Source organism: Acomys russatus, chromosome 20 (genome assembly GCF_903995435.1).
Source record: "Acomys russatus chromosome 20, mAcoRus1.1, whole genome shotgun sequence".
Lineage (NCBI taxonomy): Eukaryota > Metazoa > Chordata > Mammalia > Rodentia > Muridae > Acomys > Acomys russatus.
This window is the reverse complement of record NC_067156.1, coordinates 25,472,420-25,495,880: the sequence shown is the minus strand read 5'-3', so window position 1 is coordinate 25,495,880 and position 23,461 is coordinate 25,472,420. Positions and strand designations below refer to the sequence as shown.

The window sequence follows — 23,461 nt, the reverse complement described above, 5'->3', positions numbered from 1 at the left end:
CTCAGCTGATACGTCCTCGTGGAAAGAATACACAATGTCCTTATTTGCTCCTTCATCCAAATCAGAGGCGTTAACTTCCACGACTACGGTACCATTTGGTGCATTTTCAGACAGTCTGACCTTGTAGAGCGTCCGCTCAAATGCTGGGGCGTTGTCGTTTACATCCAGGACAGTGATCCTCACTTGAGTGGTGCCACTGAGCTCAGGTTTTCCACCATCGACAGCCGTTATCAATAAACGATGTTCAGGAGTGTCCTCTCGGTTTAAAAGTTTTTTCAACACGAGTCCCAGGGATTTAATTTCTTCATCTTTTCTTTTCACGTCCAAAGTAAAATACTCACTGGAATTAAGACTGTAAGTCAACAGCGAATTTGTTCCAATATCTGCATCTGATGCGCCCTCTAGCGAAAAGCGAGAGCCAAGCGGCCGAGATTCATAGATAAACAGATTCTTTATGGCTACGGGAAACACTGGCGGGTTGTCGTTAATGTCCCTCACCTCCACCTCCACGTGAAAAACCTGCAGCGGCCTGTCCACGATCACCTCCAGGTGGATGCTACACTCCGCGCTCCGCCCGCACAGCTCCTCCCGGTCGATCCGAGAATTCACAAACAAAATGCCATTCTGCAGATTTACCTCCAGAAGGTCCCCGCGGTCCTTGGACGCCACCCTGAACAGGCGGGGCACCAGCTCCGCCAGCTCCAGCCCCAGGTCCTGCGCGATGCGACCCACGAAGGTGCCGTGTTTGGCCTCCTCGGGGACGGAGTAGTGGACCTGGCCGCTCCCTGCCTCCCAGGCTGCGAGGAGAAGAAGCCAAAGCAGCAGACGCTGATCTTCTCTCCGAGAAAACACCATCGCAAGCCCCTTCAGAACACTTGGTTGCTCTAACACCGATACAAATTTCTTTAAATATTTTCAGTTTCTCATTCTTCACATCTTAAACACCTTACCGCTACCATTTTATCTGAGACAATGACGGAAAGGAGCGCCCAAATGTGTAAAACCAGCTGCATTTCTTTTATGAAAGAACTTGTGGCGGACAGCGACACCAAGTGGCTAAGTGTGTAAGTATTTAAATTGCTCATTTTCTCTCTAATTTGAGCTGTCCCAACACTTGGATTTTGACCCGTAATTTCCTTCAGGTAGTCATCTGTTTGTTTTATTAAAACATAGTCTTACAGTTCCATAGTATATTCTCCAGTTAGTTATTATTAATGAACTTCCCGTATGATAGGCACACTGTTCTGTTTCTCTTAATGGAGTTTTCCGTTAAATTTTTCACAACAAGCTTCTAAGATGAATGTTAATATGATTCACAAGTGCATAAAGACTAAACAAATTCAAAAGGCCTTAAACCGATGTTATCTGAGTGAAATCTCCATTCAAGATGCCAGACACTTTACAGAAAGATAAGTCTTTGATACTTGTGACAAGGAAGGTTAAAGGCATGAAAATAGGTGATAAGTGTGTGCATATGCACTAAGATGGGCTTTTATATAATTCTGGCAATTGCAAGCTTACCTGGCAATAGGCTCATCTGTATTATTAATTTTAGAAGATTTGTAAATCACCCTCAGATCCTTTATTCAAGTGTGGTATCCTTGTTAACTGTCTTATCTGGTGTTTATGTAAAGATGTCAGGCCTTATTTGATCATTTTCTTACTTACTGGGGATTGAATCCAGTGCCTCAAGTACCTAGGTAAGAACTCTGCCACTGAGTAGCATCTGGGCGCCGAGCCAATCTATTACAGTGAGTGTAAATGTAGTTCTTTCCTGTCACAGGACATCGTTGTGTAGTTGGGATGTTTATTATACACACATTGCACCAAGAACTATTTTCTCTTTTTAGCTTCCACAGTGTTCAGACATTAAATTTTACATGTATATTCCAAAATGATCACAAAATGAAACGGTTATGGTTTTAGTGATTGCCACGCTGGATGAGTGTCTTCGGCAAATAACTTTAAAAGGTCTTACATTGCTTAGTATTGTGATGTACACCCATCACAATAAGAAAGAGGGAGTCACTCCCAACTCAGAGCACCAACCTCTAGGAGTTAGGAGGTTGAGGCAGGAGGATCATGAGTTGACAGTCAGCCTAAAATCAGGACCCAGCGCAAATGTAAACAAACACAATCCGAGAGATGGGTCACTGAGAAAATCTAGTGCTGCCAATCCTGCTGACATCATCTCAACCTCTGTGACCCAATAACGCCTTAAAATGGTCTTCTAACTTACACACTCACATTGTGGCACGCAGGCACACTCACATGTGCACATACACACAAACTAAATAAATGCTTCAAAAGAAAGAAAGGTTGAACACATTGCCAATTTTTTAAAATTACAAAAAGAAAAATAACTTCGGAATATGAGTCACTAATAAGCAACATGTACAAGACTAGGTAATTAAGCATTCTTAGGATTGCTGTGAATTCACTAATAAATATGAGGTGTGAGTCCTCCAAGCATTTTCAGGTTGGGACAATATTCATGGGAAGGATAAGTATAGATGTTTATGCAGAAAAAGTTCAGATTTTCACTTATAGGCAGAGCACTTTAAAGAGAAATATAGCACATAATTTAGGTATTAAGAGAGAATATTTTCCTGTAAGGCTTAGGTTCCTGTGTTTAGTTGACTGAATTCCCACATCCAATTGGCTCATACTTTATCATCTATAGTTAGAATAAAATAAATTACAAATATCATACTGAATAAATATTTAAAATTAATATTCAAGTAAAACAACTGAAATTACATTAATGATATTTGTAAACAAAAAATTTCTAATTGATTCTACTGTGATGACTCAAAGAATTAGAGAAACATGGTGCTTTCTTTGTTTGTTTTCTGTTCTGGTAACTGAACCTAGGGCCTCTTATCCATTACAGTGTTTTTTATTGTTGTTTTGTTTTGAGTCAAGGTCTAATTGCATACCCCTGGCTAGAACTCACTATGTAGATCAGACTTCCCTCAAACTCACTGAGATCTGTCTGCCTCAGCCTTCTGAGTGCTGGGATTGAACACATGCACCACCACCGCCTGGCCTCATGAATTATAGGGCAAGTGCTCTCCCCTTGAGCTATCTCCCAATCTAAAATTATTTCTTTTTAAACACTTTTTTATTTAATGTGTATGAGTATTTTGCCTGCATGTATGTATGTGTGAGCATGGTGCCTAGGGGGGTCAACTGGAGTTATGGATGGTTGTGAGCTGCCATGTCGCTGATAAGTACCAATCTCCTCTGTAAGAGTAGCAAGCTTTCTTATTTCTGAACAGTATGTATCTAAGAATCAGTTACACACATCACTATGTCTGTGTTAGCACTCTGATGATCATGTCTTAGAAGGTTAATTTGAAAATGAAATACAAAGTGTAAAACATCATGGACATCAAATTTATCATATAGCTTTGAAATTTTAGTATGCTTGATTGTGTTCAAAGACTATACTATTGGGAGGTTACAAACTAATGTATAACAGCTATACTCTGGTCCTCCCTGCAGACAAAGGTAAGAGTGATGGAAAACTGAGTTTAGAAGATTGGGCCAGTATGTAGAAGAGCATCAGGGAATGTGTTCTACTGTTGCATAGGCAAGAAAAATGTACATCAGACTTTAAAACCTCATGGCAATTTATCAGTAAACAGGCTATGGCTCTTGAAAATCTAAGGACGTTTAAATACAAGTTTAAATGCTCATCACTTACCAATAGCAGAAAAACAGTGGCCTGGCTCTGAGTAGGACAGAGTCCATCTGACCACTCATCTGCGAACCCTCATCAGTCGGGTGGTGAGTAGCTACAGACTCAAAATGGGATAGTTTTTCCAAAAAAAAAAAAAAGGCTATTCCTCACTTTCAAGACATTTCTTTTTCTCTGTAAAGCCCCAGATTAAATTTTCTGCTTTTTGTTTTTGTTTTTGTTTTTTGTTTTTTGAGTCAGGGCTTCTCTGTATAGCCCTGATTGTCCTGGAACTCGTTCTGCAGACTAGGCTGACCTCAAACTCAGAGATCTGCCTACCTCTGCCTCCTGAATGCTGCAAGTAAAGGCGTGTATCACCACTCACCAGAGAACGTGTGTCATTTTCAGGAAATATGTACTTTGCATTAAGAGACTTATCAACTCTAAGAAGATGAAAGGTTTCCTGTAGGAGTGGAGGCTCCTTAAAGTTCTAAGCACATCAACAAAATTGCTGAATCCAATAAAAGTAGATCCCAGCCTGAAATGGATAGTCTAAGCAATGGTTATAGCTAAGATCACTTAGCAGATGTAATGCATTTATTTCATCAGTATGCACGTGAGTCCACTGAAAGCCAGCAAACAATTAATTGCCAGAAAACAGTTTTACACAGCTATCTCACCCAAATACATCTTCCTTTGGAAGAAAAAAAAATCCTGCACAAGTGTAGCATTTACTGGCTAAGCCCAGAGTTTTAAATACTCACTGCAGGCATTTCCCGTGGAAATATGTAAAGGAATTTTAATCCAGCAACATGGCTGCTCTGACAAGGGATCGCATACAAAGACCTTCTATGTCTATGTGGTCCAGCTGAAATGTAGACGCACTCTGTATTACAGCATGATCTGGCTGAAATACAGACATGCCCTTAGGTCACTCTTTAACCCCAAACAATGAAGATAAATCTAATTGGTAGAAGGAAGCAGCCATGTTTGAAAGTGATGTATAAATGAGGGGCAGACAAAGTGATGAATCAGAGAGAGACTTGACAGAATGAGTCAGAAATAGGATATGCCCAACTCTCATGAGAACAGAACAGGAAAGAGCAGCACACGAAGAGTGAGGGAGGTTTTACTGAGAGTGTTTTACTGAAACAGTTTTATGTAGACAGCTTGAAGAGCGAGAACAGGCTGGATACAGGTGAGGATAGAGTGAGGCAGACAGTAAGAAGGAGCAAGAGGATTAGAACCGAGTGCAAAACTAGTCTGATGCAGGCGCAGAGCAATTCAGGAGAAGCTTAGAGAAGCCAGTTTGAACCAGTCAGTTTGGAGAGGAGTTGGGGCCAGAACAGCTGAACCACTCAGAGAGAGTTCAGAAAGGCTTGGGGACGGCTTTCATCTCATCCCCACACATAAGGAAATTAAAACAACAGTTACAAAATACAGCCATCCAAGCCAGGCCTGGCATTTTGGGGAAACTCCAGTTTCACAAGGGACAGGCATGCCAACCAGAACAAAGGGGAAGCTCACGATGATGAGAAGTGTAACAAGGCTTAGAGTGAGAGGTGGTCAGCATCTTAACAGAAGGAAGCCTGCATGGATTACCTTAATGATGCTGATGCTGGGAGGATGATTGTTGACACCTGGCACAAAGAGGAGGTTACAATACTCTTCACTTACACAAAGAAAAGGAAAGGATCAACCCTGTTTGTTCTCAGACAAGGTCTAATTATTCGGTGCTATTGGCATGGGGACTTGCTTTGTAGGTCAGGCTAGACTGGAACTCATAGTGACCCACCTGTCTCTGCCTCCCGAAGGCTATGTGACTAAAGGCATACACCACCACACCCGGCCCAAAGAAATCTTTAAGTGTTAAAAGCTGAAGGAGCTCTTTCCTCCGTGAACTCTCTTTTTGGCTGAAATTTCAAAACTTTTACTATTATTGAATCCTTATATTTAATTGACCTCATTGGGGTTATTTTCCTTATTAAAACAAATAGGATATCACCAAACATTCCTAGGTGCTGGCATGTATTGTAATAGCCAATGATAGATACTTTCAGAGGCCTAGCATTAAAAGTTCAAAGAGCAAATCTTGGAAATGCCCAGAGTAAAGATTATATTACTGTAAACAGACTCCAATAAGATGGATGGAAATCTGTGTTTAGGGATGTCCTAAAGCTTAAAATCTTTTAAGTTTACTAATTTTGGCTTTTTTGATTGTTTTTTTCTTTGTTTTGTTGGTTGCTTTTTTATTTTCTTTGTTTTGTTTTGTTTTGTTTTGTTTTTTCAAGGCTGGACCTCACTATGTAGCTCCAGCTGTCCTGGAACTCACAGTGTAAACCAATCTGGCCTTGAGCTCACAGAGATCCACCTGCTTCTGCCTCCCGAGTGCTGGGACTAAAGCTCTGCACCACTACGCCCAGCTCTAATTTTGAAAGGAAAACATTTAGGGGTGATACAGAATTATAACGTTTTGGGGCCGGTGAGATGGCTCAACAGGTAAAGCTCTCACTTTGCAAACCCGGTAACCCGCCTTAGATCCCTGCAACCACACAAAGGTAGAGAGAACCAACTACACAAAGTTATCCCTTGAGGTTCACACACACTGTAGGAGTACAACCACATACTGACATCACGCACACACCCACAATAGCTAATTAATTAATTATCAGTTGTTCCTGGGTTTTTTCAGTTATTCAAAATTCAGTTATTCACACAGAGATTTAGTTACGAATCTAACTATGAAAGCTAAGAATATTTACGAGAACTGTTCTATGTGCAAGAATTTGATATCTAACTCACAAGTATCCCATGACAGGACAACGATGTAAAATAAATGCATAGCTTTAGGTCTAAATAATTAACAGGAATCATAACCAATACAGAAATAGCAACATTCGTAGCAAGGGATAAAAGCTTACCTTTCCTAAGTATTCTGATTCTAAGGGTGGTTGTCTCTCTTCTGCTGATTCAGGACCTTGGGATAGGCTGGGGCTGAAGGCCATGAGGTCGGTCTTGGGTGGACCCTCTCCAGAGCACACCCTCTGCCTCCTCTGCTGCGAGTATGACCAGCTCCCCACGGCGCTGGAGCACACCAGCATGGGCTTCCCTGGAGCGCAGGCTCCACCGGGGGACATTGCTGAGCAGCGCAGCGCTGTGTACAGCAGCAGTGTGAGCACCAGCAGGCTGGACACCGCGCAGATGGCGATGATCAGGTACACGTTAACAGTCACCAGAGACGCCTCATGGCCTGTGGCATCTACCAATGCTCTTGATGAGGTTTTTGGAGCTTGACTGTTCTCAACCAGAGAAACTAGCACTGTGACTGTGGTAGTCAAAGCAGGCTCACCATGGTCCTTCACCAGCACTATCAGGCGCTGGCGCGCAGCATCTACTTCATCCAAGGACCTCGTGGTGCTGATCTCGCCCGTGTACAGACCCACGCGGAACGGGCTGCGCGAGCCCACAGCGTGTTGCAGTTCATATGAGAGCCACGCATTGTAACCAGAGTCTGTATCCACTGCACGCACTTTGGTGACCACATGACCTGAACCCACTGACCTAGGTACAAGCTCGCTCACTGAGCTCCCAGCCCCTACAGTTCCATGAGGCAGCAGCGTGGGCGCATTGTCATTCTCATCCAGCACAAACACCTGCAGAGTCACATTGCTGCCCAGGGGTGGTACACCAGCATCCCGCGCGCTCACCTGGAACTGCAGCAGCTCCAGCTCCTCATGGTCCAGAGGCTGCAGCGCGAACACCTTGCCGCTCTCCGCGTGCACAGACACATAGCTCGACAGCAAGCGCTCGCCCACTCGCCTCTCCACCAGCGAGTAGGTCACCAGCGCGTTCTCCTGAGCATCTGCATCCATCGCGGACACCGTGAAGATGTGCGCGCCAGGCGGGTTGTTCTCCTTCACGAACACCGTGTATTCGGGCTGCGCGAACGCAGGCGCGTTGTCGTTCACGTCAGCCACCTCCACGGACACGCTGGCTGTGACCCATAGTGAGGGCGAGCCCCGGTCCCGGGCTGTCACCACCACCTTATAGGCAGCTGTGGTCTCGCGGTCCAGGGCGCTGTCCAGCACGAGCGAATAGTAATTCTTGAAGGTGGACACCAGCTTGAAGGGGACGTGAGGAGTCAGGGAGCAGGTCACCTGTCCGTTGATTCCTGAGTCACGGTCGGACACTGAGATGAGGGCGATGATAGCACCCAGTGGAGCATTCTCTTGGACAGGTAGTGAGAGAGACGTTATTGAGACTTCTGGTGTATTGTCATTGACATCCACAAGTTTTACCGAAACTTTACAGTGCCCTGACATTGATGGGCTCCCCTTGTCAGATGCAATGACTTGGATTTCATAGGATGTCCTTTCTTCGTAATCTAATTCCCCCTTAGTTCTGATTTCTCCTGAGCTGGGGTCTATCTGGAACTTTGTCCGTGTGGTGGAAGACACATCGCTACTGAGTGAATACACAATCTCAGCGTTTGATCCTTCATCTCCGTCAGAAGCATTTAATTTAATCACTAAGGTTCCGTTTGCAGTGTTCTCTAACAACTGCACTTTATAACCCGATTGGGGGAAAGTGGGTTCGTTGTCATTTATATCTATTACCTTGATAAGTATTTGGACAGTGCCAGTGAGTTCAGGCTTGCCGCCGTCGGTAGCCACCAGTAACAATTTCACCTCAGCATTTTCCTCTCTGTCCAGAGATTTCCCCAGCACAAGAAATAGCGATTGGCTTCGTTCATCGCTCGTTTGTACATCTAGAAAGAAAAACTCGCTAGGGCTGAGCTTGTAGGACAGAAGAGCATTTGCTCCTACGTCTGCGTCCGATGCTCCCTCTAAAGGAAACCGCGAGTCAAGCAGTCTGGATTCGGGAAACTGGATAGTTTTTTCTGTCCTTGGAAATATTGGCGGGTTGTCGTTAATGTCCCTCACCTCCACCTCCACGTGAAAAACCTGCAGCGGCCTGTCCACGATCACCTCCAGGTGGATGCTGCACTCCGCGCTCCGCCCGCACAGCTCCTCCCGGTCGATCCGAGAATTCACAAACAAAATGCCATTCTGCAGATTTACCTCCAGAAGGTCCCCGCGGTCCTTGGACGCCACCCTGAACAGGCGGGGCACCAGCTCCGCCAGCTCCAGCCCCAGGTCCTGCGCGATGCGGCCCACGAAGGTGCCGTGTTTGGCCTCTTCAGGGACGGAGTAGTGGAGCTGGCCGCTCCCTGCCTCCCAGGCAGCAAGGAAAGGAAGCAAGAGCAGCAGACACTGCCTGATCTCTGGGCCCCCTCTCAAAGAAGGCATCACTTCTAGTCCTCCGCGAATTGGTCAAATTAAATGATCATTTTTTTTTTTTTAATTAAATAGTCTTAACACTTGCTCAAATCCTGCTGCATCTCCCGTCGTTTTAGCTGGAGTAACAAAGAGGATCTGCGTATTTCCCTACCTAAAGAACACTCTTTGGTAGACAGCGACACCCTGTGGCTAAGCAGGTTCGAAGTTTACCATATTAACTGTAAGTGTGATCTTACCGTATTAACTGTAATTATGAAGCTTATCGTATTAACGTGAAAACTTGAGTGTGCTAAGTAATTTTTACATTGTTGCAAAATTTTCCTCCTGTAAAGCTGAAATTTTATATCCATTAGACATCAATTCCAGTTTCCCCCGGGCGTTGCCCATGGTAACCACCATTCTACTTTCTGTTTCTGTAAATTTCACTATCACATAAGTGAACTCCTACAGGATTTGTTGAGGTGTGCCTTTCTGAGGTTGAGTTCTTTGTTTTGCTCCAAGACTGGATTTTTCAACTTACCACAATGCTCTGAAGGTTCATTCGCGTTGTAGCATGTTACAGGATTTCTTTCCTCCTTAGTGCTGAATGATTTCATTGTGTATACACACTACATTTTGTGTGGCCACTCAACCACCCAAGGACATTTGGGCTCCTCTGCATCTTGGTTCTTGTAAATGGTACTGATACCAACACAGATGTAAAATTATCTCTTCGAGACCCCTGTTTCAATTCTTTTGTAATATTGTGGGGTTTTTTTTTTATTACTTCTTCAAAGCAAGCACATCAGAATCAATGGGCATTTTTGTTCGTTGAAAATGTGTTTAAACATACTTCTGTTGTTTATATTTTTCGTTTTTTAATTGTTTGCTGGTTACCTTAATTTCTCACATAAAATATATATTTATTTGAGGGTTATTTTCTTTGAATATATTCTCTTTGAAAATACTTGAATTTTCATGAAAGAAGAATAATCTGGTTTCTTTTTAGTATGAGTTACTTGAGAGTATCTTTACATTTTAGTTGGCTCCTTCATGTGCAAAAATATGAAACTCAAGTAAAGATGGTGTCAGGATTATTTGAAACGAATGGAAGAATGTTAACAAAGTGGATATCAGGTTACAAGTTTGTTTCTTTGTGCGTGTCAAAATTTTTGCTTTTAGCTTTCTTAGAGGAAAACAAACGAACTGCAAAACTTACACTGCTTATTAAAAACAGCAATGAAAGATAGAGTTTCCTGGAGCTAGAATCATTAATAACTTTTCTCTGAGTCAGACGCGGTGGTGTATAAATCCAGCATTTGGGAGGCAGAGGCAGGTGGATTTCCAAGTTTGAGACCAACCTGGCCTACAAAGCTGGTTCTAAGACAACCAAAGCTAAACAGAAAAACCCCTGTCTTGAAAAACTAATAATAATAATAATTTTTCTCTAAGCCCCATGTCTTAAAGTTATTTCACTTATTCACTTTTGCAGTAAAATGAATGCAACTGGAGGCAATTATATTAACAAACTAATTAAGCCAGTTACAGGAAGAAAAATCTCCCATGTGTTCTCTCAATAGCAGTTCCTAGATCTTATTTTTTCCTAGATCTTATATAGATACATAAAATTAGGTATAAATACACACATGCATGTCATATATACATACATATATCATATATTATATATGATTAAAGTAGACAGAGAACCCTCTAGAGGAACAAAGGGAACTAGTGGAATGAGAAAGAACAGTGAAAAGGAGGAAAAGAGTGGAGAAATATGCTCAATGTGCATAATAAACTTGTATTAAAATATCCATGTATAAAACAGTACCCTGCACAATGAATATACACATGAATTTTCAAATTAAAAAATAAGAAGTGAAATAATGCACTTCATTGAAAAGCTGAGAAGAAAGAAGAAACTATTGAAATATTCTGAGCGTAGCAAGAACATTGGCTACGAATGGCAAAGCCATTCCTGTTTATGTTAAATATTAAATCACAATGTTGCTCCATGTGTATTTTTTCCTTTATTCTACAGTAGTGATCCATAAACTGCAGCCACTTTCCAAACTTTGTAATGCTAAACCCATGCTTTTTTATAATAGTGACTAATATTTGAGATTCATTCCTGAGTTAATAGAATTGACTAACCCAAAACACTCTTGAGCCTTATACCAGTCACTGTAACATGGAAAGAACTCTCTCCCTGATCTTACATATACAATGTATTCTTCTTAAACTTGTGATCACCATGTAGCGGGTATAAAAGCATTATCCAAATACATTAAGGTCAATTTTGTTTGGTTTCTGTTTCATTATTGTTATTATTGGGGTCTGTGTCTTCATTTATTTGTTAACACAGGGTCACTATAGCTCAGGTTGGGCCTCAAACTTGTTCTGTAGCAAATGATGGCTTTTAAATTGGGATCTCTTGCCTCCATCACCCAAGGATAAGTATAGGCCAACAGGCTGAACTCTTCCAGACAAATTTAAAAGGCTATCAGGGTTATCAAAGGATGCTGAGTTCTAGTCATAATTTTATGCCAATAATTTAATAAAGTACTCTGAGATACCTGCATGTTCAATCTATACTAATTCCTTTACCTAATTTTATTTTAAATGTGTAGGTGGTTTTGCTTGCATGCATTTTTGTGCACCATGTGCATGCCTGATACCCACAATCCAGAAGAAGTCATCAGATCTCCTGAAACTAGAGTTACAAATGGTTGTGAGGTACCATGTGCCTTCTGGAACTCAAACTTAGGTCTTCTGGAAGGACATCAAAAGCTCTTAGCCACTGAGCCATCTCTCCAGCTCACAATATGTAAATATTTTAATATAATGAGTTATTTCATTATAGCTTCAAATGCCAACATTATTCATGTTTTTCTAACTTAAGTAAAAGACACTGTTGTTTATCTTCTACTTAAAATGTTTAAGTTTGGCCTCAAAAAAAAATCTCTCTATCCATCCCAATTGTTTTATCTTTTTTTTCCAAGACAGAGATTCTCTGTGTAATCCAGGCCATCCTGGAACTTGCTCTGTAGATGAGGGTGGCCTCGAACTCAGAGATTCTGACTCTGACTCTGTTCTGGGATTAAGGGGGTGTGAGGAAGGGGTGTGCTGCTGCCGCCTGGCTGTTTCGTCATTTCACGTGCCTCTTCAGAGCATTTCCAATGGACTTTTTTAGTTTTACTCTTCAGCTGCTATCGTGAGAATTACAGTTTTCTAAGAATGATTTACGTTAAAGAAAAAACTTGTAGTATGTTTTCTTTCTAGAAAATTTGTTAAGCATGGTCGGGATCACATTCCTTTTTTTTTTTTTTTTTTTTAAGTCACATATAGGATGATATTTTCTTTCATGGATGAGTTGGTTTAACAAAGAAAATTGAAAATGGAACATTACACCAAATCAAACACCTTTTGTAACTCAGTTGTTACTGTAAACAGGACAAAATGTCTTCTTGAGGTCAGGGATCTTGACTATACTGTGAGTGTTGCTGAGCTTAGGATTCTGTTGCAGGTGTTTTCATATGCTAGGCTGTCGATATGCACCTGCTGAGTGAACGATGATAAATGAATGTCTCTCTAAAGACATTATTCAAGTGTTACTAATGAATATGGCAATAGTGACATAATAAGGAAGGTAGGGAAGACATTTTTGTGATTTCTGAATCTACTTTTTCCAGTTGTATGGCCCTGCAAGGTTTATCTCACAGATATAGAAAATTAGAAGGTTTTTCTAGCATTATTATTCCAAAATTTATTTTTGTTATTCTTGTCCAAACACTGGGCACCATAATATTAATATTTGGAAAGTTAAGGAAACATGCTTTAGGCCTACATCCTACAATGCTCTAAGCACTCCGTCAGCCTATCATGCCAGTCTCAGGAAACTTACCTATCAACTCATCTTAATTTTTCATAGAATATTCTGCAAGGTTTTTGAGGTTTAATATAACTCCATCATTTCCCCCTTTTGTTTCCTCCCTTCCCACCTTCCTATGTACCCTCCCTTGTTCTTTTTTAAATTTATGGCTTATTTTTCTTTGTGTACGTGTGGTGTGTGTGTGTGTGTGTGTGTTTCAGGGCTGATGATTTGGTATTGGATAACCAGCTGGTGTGCTCTTCCCTGGGGAAAACTGTATCTCCTTCTTCCCTAAGATGGCTGTAGCTCTTTGTCTAGGGTTGAGACCTCCTGAGCTTCCTTGCTTTTACATTAACACATCGTTTTGCAGGGGTTAATTTTAAGAGACTTCTTGGTATGTTTGTTTGGGTGTTTGGCCAACAAGATGCATTCACATAATCCGTGTGTAACTTCAGAATTGAACGTAAGAAGTAAATCAATATGTTAGAGGCTGTGGAGATGGCTCAGTGGGTAAAATGCTTATTGTGCAAGCATGAGGTCCTCGGTTCAAATCCCTAGCATCCACATGCCCAGCCAGTCTAGCCAAAACAACGATCTGCCTGACTCAAAACAAAAGGAGCTGAGTAATTGACAAAAATAATGAACATTAACCACTGACTTCCACATCTGCATGTACAGATGAGAATGCACATGTGCACACACACACACACACACACACACACACACACACACACACACACACACACATACCCTTGGCTGTCTATTTCTCTGTCTCACACCACACACACAAAGAAACACACAAATTTAACAACTTCTTGATTAAATGGTTTTAAAAATCCAGAAACCTATATTAAACATGCATCAGTTGTTTGTTAAAACTTCTATAAAACACTGTCTAATATGTTACTCATTATCTCATTATTAATCAACATGATCGTTATGAATCAAACTTCCTCATCTAAACAACTGGGGTGAAGAATTTCCCTTTCAGTGGGGTAATGATCGTGCACACCTTTAATCCCAGCACTCAGGAGGCAGAGGCAGGTGGATATCTGAGTTCAAGTCCAGCCTGGTCTCCAGAGTGAGGTCCAGGACAGTCACAGAGAAAGCTTGTCTTAAAAAAAAAAAAAAAAAAAAAAAAAAAAAAAAAAACCTAGATTCATTTCTAGAAAGACAAGCACTAGGGGTTTGTATGTAGTAAAATTTGGTTTGGAAAAAAATTACTTCCATCTTTCTCTTGCTCTTTTATTTTGGATTTTAAACAGTATTTGAAGTTTGATTTCTTCAAGGTGTCTCCATCAAAAGCAACTTTAACTATTTACTCAAATGCAAGGAGTAGAACGAGCAAATTTAAAAAGAATAGTAACCCTAAACTTAGTTTTTCTTGGCCTCAGCAATTTCATCTGTTAAGGAAAAGAAGTTTCACCTAATAAAACAGAAGGAGTGAAAGAAGAGAAAATGTACAGTTTGGGGACATTAACAAGTAATCGGAGGTGCTCACTAAGTACCTCTTGACTCGATTACTGAACACACAAGCTCACACAGTAACTATTCTTTTAAACCATGGAATGGTGCCAGGATATTGTTGGGTATTTTAATGTGGAAATTACAGTACCATCAACAATATTTTAAATCGTAGTGCATAAATTTATTATGTATTTCCCACTTTGAAGTTTAGCAACGTAGGGAGAAAACAATGGTTTCTGTGACTTTGCCTACAATTCTTTGTGCAGAGCAAGACACTCCACACGAATTGAATGCCCATGTTAAAGGTGAGCAGCAGTGTGCTTGCCTAGCATTTATAGGGCCCCCGGTTCCATCCATAACACTACCCAAAATTAACACTAATAGCACTGAAATTTTAAAATGTATTCTACCATGTACATAAAAGAATAGAATAGTTTCCATCTACGTTTCTTGTTTCCTAGCTCCATAGTGCAGCCGCAAGTCCTAGAGTATTTGCAAAGGCACAATTTGTTAAGTGTCATTGAACACTCTGAATACATTTTAAGTGCTGTTTAAAGAATGGTTAAAGAAAAATAAAGTTAAATCTAAAATGAAGTTTGAAGCCGTAGCTCAACTTTGGACTTACATTAGCAGAAAGATCTGAATTTACTTCTGGATGGTCATTTCTTTCCGATACGTTCAAACCCGGAGATAGGCCAGGGCTGAAGGCCATGAGGTCGGTCTTGGGAGGGCCCTCTCCAGAGCACACCCTCTGCCTCCTCTGCTGCGAGTATGACCAGCTCCCCACCGCGCTGGAGCACACCAGCATGGGTTTCCCTGGAGCGCAGGCTCCACCGGTGGACATTGCTGAGCAGCGCAGCGCTGTGTACAGCAGCAGTGTGAGCACCAACAGGCTGGACACAGCACAGATGGCGATGATCAAGTACACGTTGACATCTACCAGCGACGCCTGGGAGCCCACTGCTCCAGTTAATACGGGCAAAGAGGCTTTCTGAATTGGACCACTTTCCACCAGAGATACCAACACAGTAGCAGTAGAGGTCAGCGCCGGCTCTCCATGGTCCTTCACCAGCACTAACAGACGCTGTCGTGGAGCATCGACCTCGTCTAGGGCACGCGTCGTGCTGATCTCACCCGTGTACGACCCCACGCGAAACGGGCTGCGCGTGCCACCTGTCTGAGGTTGCAGTTCATATGACAGCCATGCATTGTAACCAGAGTCTGCATCTACTGCTCGCACTTTCGTCACCACATGTCCTGCACCCACTGTCCGTGACACCAGTTCACTCACTGCACTGCCCACCTGAGGCCCCAGCAGCGTGGGCGCATTGTCGTTCTCATCCAGCACAAACACCTGCAGAGTCACATTGCTGCCCAGGGATGGCACACCAGCATCCCGCGCGCTCACCTGGAACTGCAGCAGCTCCAGCTCCTCATGGTCCAGAGGCTGCAGCGCGAACACCTTGCCGCTCTCCGCGTGCACAGACACATAGCTCGACAGCAAGCGCTCGCCCACTCGCCTCTCCACCAGCGAGTAGGACACCAGTGCGTTCTCCTGTGCATCCACGTCCATCGCGGACACCGTGAAGATGTGCGAGCCAGGCGGGTTGTTCTCCTTCACGAACACCGTGTATTCGGGCTGCGCGAACGCAGGCGCATTGTCGTTCACGTCAGCCACCTCCACGGACACGCTGGCTGTGGCCCACAGAGAAGGCGAGCCCCCATCCCGGGCTGTCACCACCACCTTATAGTCAGCTGTGGTCTCGCGGTCCAGGGCGCTATCCAACACGAGTGAATAGTAGTTCTTGAAGGTAGACATCAGCTTGAAGGGGACATGAGGAGTCAGGGAGCAGGTCACCTGACCATTAACACCTGAGTCGAGATCTGACACCTTGATAAGTGCGATGACAGTGCTAAGTGGAGCATTCTCTTTGATGGGCAAAGACAAGGAAGTGATTGCCAGCTCCGGAGCGTTGTCATTTATATCCAGCACTTTCACCAAAACCTTGCAGTGATTTGACATCGGCGGAGTCCCTTTATCAACTGCCTTGACTTGAATTTCATAGGATTTTGTTTTTTCATAATCCAGGTCACCGACCACTCTTATTTCTCCTGAAATAGAATCCACTTTGAATTTTTCTTGAACGTCAAGAGAAATGTCATTGCCAAAGGAAAACACAACCTCGCCGTTTACACCTTCATCTGCGTCAGAGGCATTTAACGTGGTCACTAATGTTCCCTTCGCTGTAGATTCTACTAACTGGGCTCTATAGACAGCCTGGTCAAACAGTGGAGCGTTATCATTAACGTCAAGCACAGTAATCTGCAGCCTAATCCTCCCCTCCAGCTCTGGCTTGCCTCCGTCAGTGGCTGTCAGGAATAACTGAAGTTCTGGGGTTTCTTCTCTATCCAAAGATTTCCTCAATTCAAGCGAAAGGGATTTACTGAGTTCCTCCGTCGTCTCTACCTTCAAAGAAAAGTAATCTGTGGGGCTCAGCGTGTAAGTTAGAAGTGAATTGGCACCAATGTCTGCGTCCACAGCACCCTCTAGTGGAAACCGTGAATCTAATTGTCTGTTTTCAGGAATAAATATCCTTTGTTCTGGGCCTTTAAAAACCGGTGGGTTATCGTTAATATCTTTAACCTTCACCTCCACGTGGAAAACCTGCAGCGGCCTGTCCACGATCACCTCCAGGTGGATGCTGCACTCCGCGCTCCGCCCGCACAGCTCCTCCCGGTCGATCCGAGAATTCACAAACAAAATGCCATTCTGCAGATTTACCTCCAGAAGGTCCCCGCGGTCCTTGGACGCCACCCTGAACAGGCGGGGCACCAGCTCCGCCAGCTCCAGCCCCAGGTCCTGCGCGATGCGACCCACGAAGGTGCCGTGTTTGGCCTCCTCCGGGACGGAGTAGTGGAGTTGGCCGCTCCCAGCTTCCCAGGCTGTGAGAAGCAGAAGAGAGAACAGCAGCAGACGCTGGGCTCTCAAGCCTTGGAGCCTGGAAAACAGCATTGCAGAAGAACTACACCTTTCGTACCGCTGTCACTCCGAAATCATACTTTGCAAGCTCATGTCTTCAGTCATTTGTCTCCTCGTCATTTTGTCTTTTCTCGGGGAGTGACAAAATGAAACTTCCTTCCTCCTTTCCTTTTTATTTATCAGTGCATTTCCAGCTTCAAGTCCTTGTGGTATACAGCGACACCATGTGGCTAATATGGATTTTACATGTAACAATGCTCTTAAATTTTGTTATTTCCAGTGTATCTGGATTGCAATCCATGAATGAAATAGAAGGTCTTATAAAATAAATAGCTAATAAAAATAACAAGAAAATTTTAGAATACAAAATACAATAACCATCATAAAGTACTCCATATAGTCATATAATTTCACTTACTACAAATTGTCAACACACTGTAATCATTACATGCACGCATCAAATGGGTCTGCAATCTTTAGAATCACAGTGTCTATTCCAGGACACATAGCTCTCTCTTAAGTTGATTACCATCTATAGATGCTCAAGTTCTTCATATACAATGGTATAGACCTTGCACATGACTTATTACTGTCCTACAAATCACTTTATGTAATCTCAGAATTACTTAAAATATCTAAGGATAAAAATGTAAACAGCTGTTACGGTGAATTGATCAGGAAGCAAATCCTTCCCATGTTCATCAATGATACAATGTTTTGTGAAATTTTTCTATCCATATTTGGATAGATATGGATAATTAATTAAACTAATTAAACCTATTGATGTAGAGGATTGCATAGAGTTCTTAGTGTGGACATAAACATGAAAATGTGCAGATCTCCACAGACCTATTACATAGTGTTCTTTTCTCTAAAGTTATAAGAACCGTAAAATAACAACGCCTGCTTTAATGTCTCTGAAAATTGTCTCAAGGATATACAATTCTTTTTTCAAATTCTGTTACTTTAGTTAATCATTGAAAGAGCTTCGAATAAAACAAACAAAAAGAAATCAACAAATGCATCACAGAAACAATGGGAAAAGTAAGGAATGCGTTTTGTCCCTGGTAGTTGAACCTACGGATTTGACCGTAGAATCACTCTACTGAGCTTAAGTAGTACTCTACAGCACTAGACAGATGGCTCAGCAGTTAAGAGAACTTGCTCCTCTTCCAGAGGACCTGGTTTCTGTTCCCAGCATCTACAAGGTAGCTCACAATTGTCTGTAACCCAGTTCCAGAGCATGCAATGCCCCCAAACAGATATATATGCACATAAAATACATAAAAAATAAAATATGTAGATCATTTTTAAAAGAGAGGTACTCTACAACTGAACTATATCTTTAGCTTTACAAATTAGAAAAGTCTGAAATAAGAGAGCAGAGAACAGAGCTTGTAGGCATAAAGGGAAACTTTGTACCTTAAATATGAACCCAAATAAGGCTAAAAACTATTTTCCAGAAAAAGTAGCATGACTAGACGGCAATGTGTTTGTGATCTCTGTTTGCATGAAAGAATGTCAACAAAATATTCAGCATAACTGTATTTCAAAAATAAAGTCAAACGAAAGTATGCTCATATGAAAATAAATTTCAGTTCAAGAATGGATTTTTCAAAAAGAAAATAAATAAGCCAAAAGACAGAAAGAAATTGCACAAGAGAGAAAATAGCCTAAAATAAATACAAACTATCCAGGCAGAATGGTGCATGCCTGTAATTTACCCAGCACTTTGGAAGGCAGAGGTGGGGAAATCCCTGTGAGTTCAAGGCCAGCCTGGTATACAAAATGAGTCTAGAACAATCAAGGTTACACAGAGAAAACATGCTTTGAAAAAAAAAGAAAGAAGGAAGGAAAGGAAAGGAAAGAAATAGAACCAATTAGACATTCAAGACTATAACAAAGCATCCAACATTTGTCACTCTGTCCTGAGGGGAGAGAAGAGGACATTGATAAAGTGTTCAAGTAAGTAATGGGCTGGAAAAAATCCAACACTGGTAAGCAAAATAGGGAAATAATTAAACACCAAATATAATAAACCCAAACAGTCAAAGCCAAGCACACGACAGGCATGTTTCTGAAAACAAAAGACAAAGGATATAATATGTTCACATCAGGAAAATAACTGTAATTTCAGTGAATTCCCAGAAGGAACTAAAAACAAAGAAGCATTATATATTTTTAAATTATTTACTGAAAAGAGCTATCAACTCAGATGTCTAGACACCCCAAGATAATCATTCCCAAATGAAAGAGAAGTGGAGATATTTTCATGTAACTGCTAATTGTGGTAATTTGGTATTTGTACATCTATGTTCAAATAACCATGAAAGTGTCTCTAAGGAGAAAGGAAAACAGAGAGCTGTTATCTTAAAAGACCAAGAAAGAAGAAAGAAGCTTGGTGTGGTGGCCCATCCCTTTAATCTCAACACTCAGGAGACAGAGACAAACAGATCTCTGACTTTGAAGCCAGCTTGGTCTACAGAACAAGTTTCAGGACATCCGGGGCTACACAGAGAAATCATGTCTTGAAAGAAAGAAAGAAAGAAAGAAAGAAAGAAAGAAAGAAAACAGTACACAGAAACATGTATAATACAACAAACTTTCCTTGGCTTCCTAAACTATGTTTAGTAGTCATAACACAAAGATGAAATTTTGAATTAATATAGAGGAAATACTCAAAGCAATGACGTTATTGAAATGGAAAGACAGAGGAATGCAAAGAAGGTAAATATTCTACATTTCATGTAACTGTTAAAATGACACATTTCACCACATTTTTATTAGTAATCTGATAAGGTGTATGTATGATATAAATATATAAAGAAACCAAAAAGATCTATACAAAAAATGAGACAAAAATACTAAAAGTGGATAAAAATGTAACTTAAAGATATATTCAGTAGGGCCAGGGAGACATCTCAGTGGTTAGAAAGTTTGAGGGCCAGATGTAGCATCACAAGGCCACCTAGTATTGCATATGCAATGACAGGCAAGGTATCCTTCTCAAAACAAGGTACAAGGTAAGACTGACACCCCAGTTTGTTCTCTGATCTTCACACATGTGCATGCCCATACTCACTCATCACACACACACACACACACACACACACACACACACAATCAATCAATCAATCAATCAATAATAAGTTTTATTGGCAGATGAGTAGATAGAGACCAACTAAAAATAATATAAAATAGACCAAGCAAATTTTAACAAATGTGCAAAAGCAATCAACTGCACAAAAGACAGCCTTTCAATGGGAGGGAAGTTTGGGATGGATATGGCCAAGATACACTGTATATATGTATGAAATTGTTAAAGAATGAATAAACAATCCTCAAAAACAGAAATACTGCTTAAGAAATTGGATGCTCAAGGGCAAAACTATACAGATGGCTTAGAAATTAAGAGCAGTGGCTTTTATTTCAGGTTAAATTCACAGCACCCCTATGATGGGTTACAAACATCTGTACCTCCAATTTCAGGGGTTCAGAGTAGCCTCATAGGACAGCAGACACACACATAGCATACAGACATACATACAGCAAAAACACCCCCACACAAAAAAACTAAACTAACTTTTTAAAAGATGAACTTGTTAAAACAAACAAAAACTCACCATGAGCCTCACATATTGTACTAAAGTTAATCCCAGAGTAATTAAAAGTAGCACATAAAATTCTAAGACTCTTCCAAACAAAAATATACAAGACAGTGTCTAGGACTGCAGCTAGATAAAGGTCTAGTGATAAACTAGACTTTAGAGTGGTTTTTTTTTTTTTTTTTACATTTCACTCTGTAAAACTGTTTTTTAAAAGATGGGATCACAGCTAAAATTTAAGAAACAATGAATGGTTTGAGGTACACATCCAACAAAGCATTTGTACCTAAAATATATTTTTAAGACACTCATACTCAACATATACATTCTTAGATGGAGAAGTAAGAAGTCTTGGCCAGAGCAGAGAGACAAAGAGAATCGCAAGAGGCTCACACAGGCATCAAAGGCTCTAGGGATCAATTTTGAAGAGACAGAAAACATGTAAGAGCCGGAGGATGTGGGTGACTATGAGGGAACACCATAGTCTAGACACATCAGCACAGCAATGTATATACACTCACAGTGTTTGCAACATCATGAGCAAATCCTGTGCAATCCCAAGCCAGACTAAATCCCAGCATGCACATGAGTGTTCTGGAACTTACTGTGTAGACCAGGCTGGCCTCAAACCTGATCCAACAGCCTCTGCCTCCCAAGTTCTGGGATTAAAGGCATACACCATCCCCTCCCAGCCCAGATATTTTTTAAGAAGCACAAGTGGTTAATAAATGCCTTTAAGTATGTCCAAAATCCCTGTCCACAAAGAAAATACAAATTATAACTACTTTGAGATATCACCTCTGTCAGAATGACTACTGCCAAGAAATGCTGGTAAGGAACTTTTGTTCTCTGTTATTGGAAGCGCAAAGTAGCACGACCATTAAGAATATCAGTGTGGCAGCTTCACAAAAAATTAAAAATGGAGTTACCATATGACCAAGCTACACTATTGCTGGGCATAGGAATCTATATGTCATCCTAGACACATTTGCACATCGCTGATTGATGTACTATTCACAATAGCAGGGAAATGTAATCGCCATAGATGACTGTCAAAAGAATGAATGGATAAAAGAAAGTAAGTACATGCCCACTGTGGTATTCTACTCAGCTGTAAGGAAAAGTGAAATTAGAAAATCAGCAGGAAAAAGTGGATCAGGAAATCATGATGTTATGGGAGGTAACCCAAACTCAGAATGAATCATGTTCTCTTCCATATTCAGATCCTATCTTGTAATTCATATATACATATATATACATATCTATATTGGATTTATGTATATAAACTGGTATAATTATAGATAAAACTTAAAAACTAAAAGGAGAACAAGGAAGTATACAAATTATGTGAAGGAAAGGGAGGAATAGGAACGAGAGCAGGAATAGGAGAGCAGGAATGAGTATGGTGGAAATTGAAAAGATGAGGTGGGAGGGGTGAGGGTGAGAAACTTAAGGGAGGTAACCTTCTAAAACACTTTGTTCAAATGCTAGGGTGAGATCCAACAGCTAGTACTAGTTAAAAATAAACAAATAAAAACTTAACAGTAACAAAAGAATTTAGAAAATGACAGGAAGGAAAACTTTTCCCAAAAATTGAGTATTACAAAGATACATTAAGACATTTTCGGCCGGGCGTGGTGGCGCACGCCTTTAATCCCAGCACTTGGGAGGCAGAGGCAGGTGGATCACTGTGAGTTCAAGGCCAGCCTGGTCTACAAAGTAAGTCTAGGGCAGCCAAAGCTGTCACAGAGAAACTTTGTCTTGACAAACAAACAAACAAAAAAAGACATTTTCATTGCCAGTAGCTGCCAGGGATACAAATTAAAATACGGAAGTATCAAATGTACCTTTCAAAATGGTGAAAAGACAAAGTATTAGTGAAAATGTGAAAACTAGAAGTTCTGGATAATGTTTGTTTGGTTTTGGCACAAACTAGAGTCATCTGAGAAGAGGAATCCTGATTGAGAACATTTCTCCATCAGAATGGACTGTTGGCAAGCTTGTGAGGTGTTATCTTGGTCAATGGTTGATATGGGAGAGCCCAGCCCACTATTGGCAGTGCTACCCCTTGGCAAGTAGTTCTGGGTTGTATTAAAAAAAAAAAAGCATGTTGAGCAAGCCATGTGGAAAAATCCAGTAATAGTGTCCCTCCATGGCCTCTTCTTCAGTTTATGTCTCCAGGTTCCTGCCTTGAGCTCCTTCCTGACTTCCTTTCGTGAGAGGCTGTAAGCTGTAAGATGAAGTAAGCTGCTTCTCCCACAAGTTGCTTTTGGTCATGGTGTTTATCACAGCACTAGAAACTTAGCTAGAACGCTAGAATAGTCACACATTGCTAATGAATGTAGAAAGTACTACATGACTTCAGGAGGAAAAAATGTGACAAGTTCTGAAGAAAAAAAAAAGACAGAGAGAAAAAAGGGAGGTAGAAAAGGAAGAAGAAAAAGTGACAGAGAAACGAAGTAAAGAAAAAAAGAAGAAAGAAAGAGAAATGGCTTAATCAGTAAAGTACTTAATGCACAAACATGGTATACTCATAATGTGTTGTGCACTGTATAAAGATTCAGATGCTGATTTCTG

General features: G+C 41.3%; 2 protein-coding genes across 4 annotated transcripts in view; both read right to left on the bottom strand.

Annotated features, from left to right (window-relative positions):
• The window catches only part of LOC127204374 (protocadherin alpha-C2), a 212,084-nt gene extending 202,998 nt beyond the window's left edge, over positions 1-9,086 (bottom strand). For all 3 annotated transcript variants that reach the window (XM_051163337.1, XM_051163330.1, XM_051163332.1), the window contains exon 1: positions 7,390-9,086. In XM_051163337.1, coding sequence (XP_051019294.1) covers positions 7,390-8,991 — 1,602 coding nt within the window. In that variant the 5' untranslated portion in view covers positions 8,992-9,086. The remainder of the gene's footprint in view (positions 1-7,389) is intronic.
• LOC127204376 (protocadherin alpha-1-like) lies at positions 6,610-17,312 on the bottom strand. Its single transcript, XM_051163341.1, is given in 3 exon segments — positions 6,610-6,722; positions 6,724-7,335; positions 15,654-17,312. Coding segments are annotated over 3 exon segments (2,370 nt in total). The 3' UTR covers positions 6,610-6,623.
• Between the last annotated feature and the right edge of the window lie 6,149 nt (positions 17,313-23,461).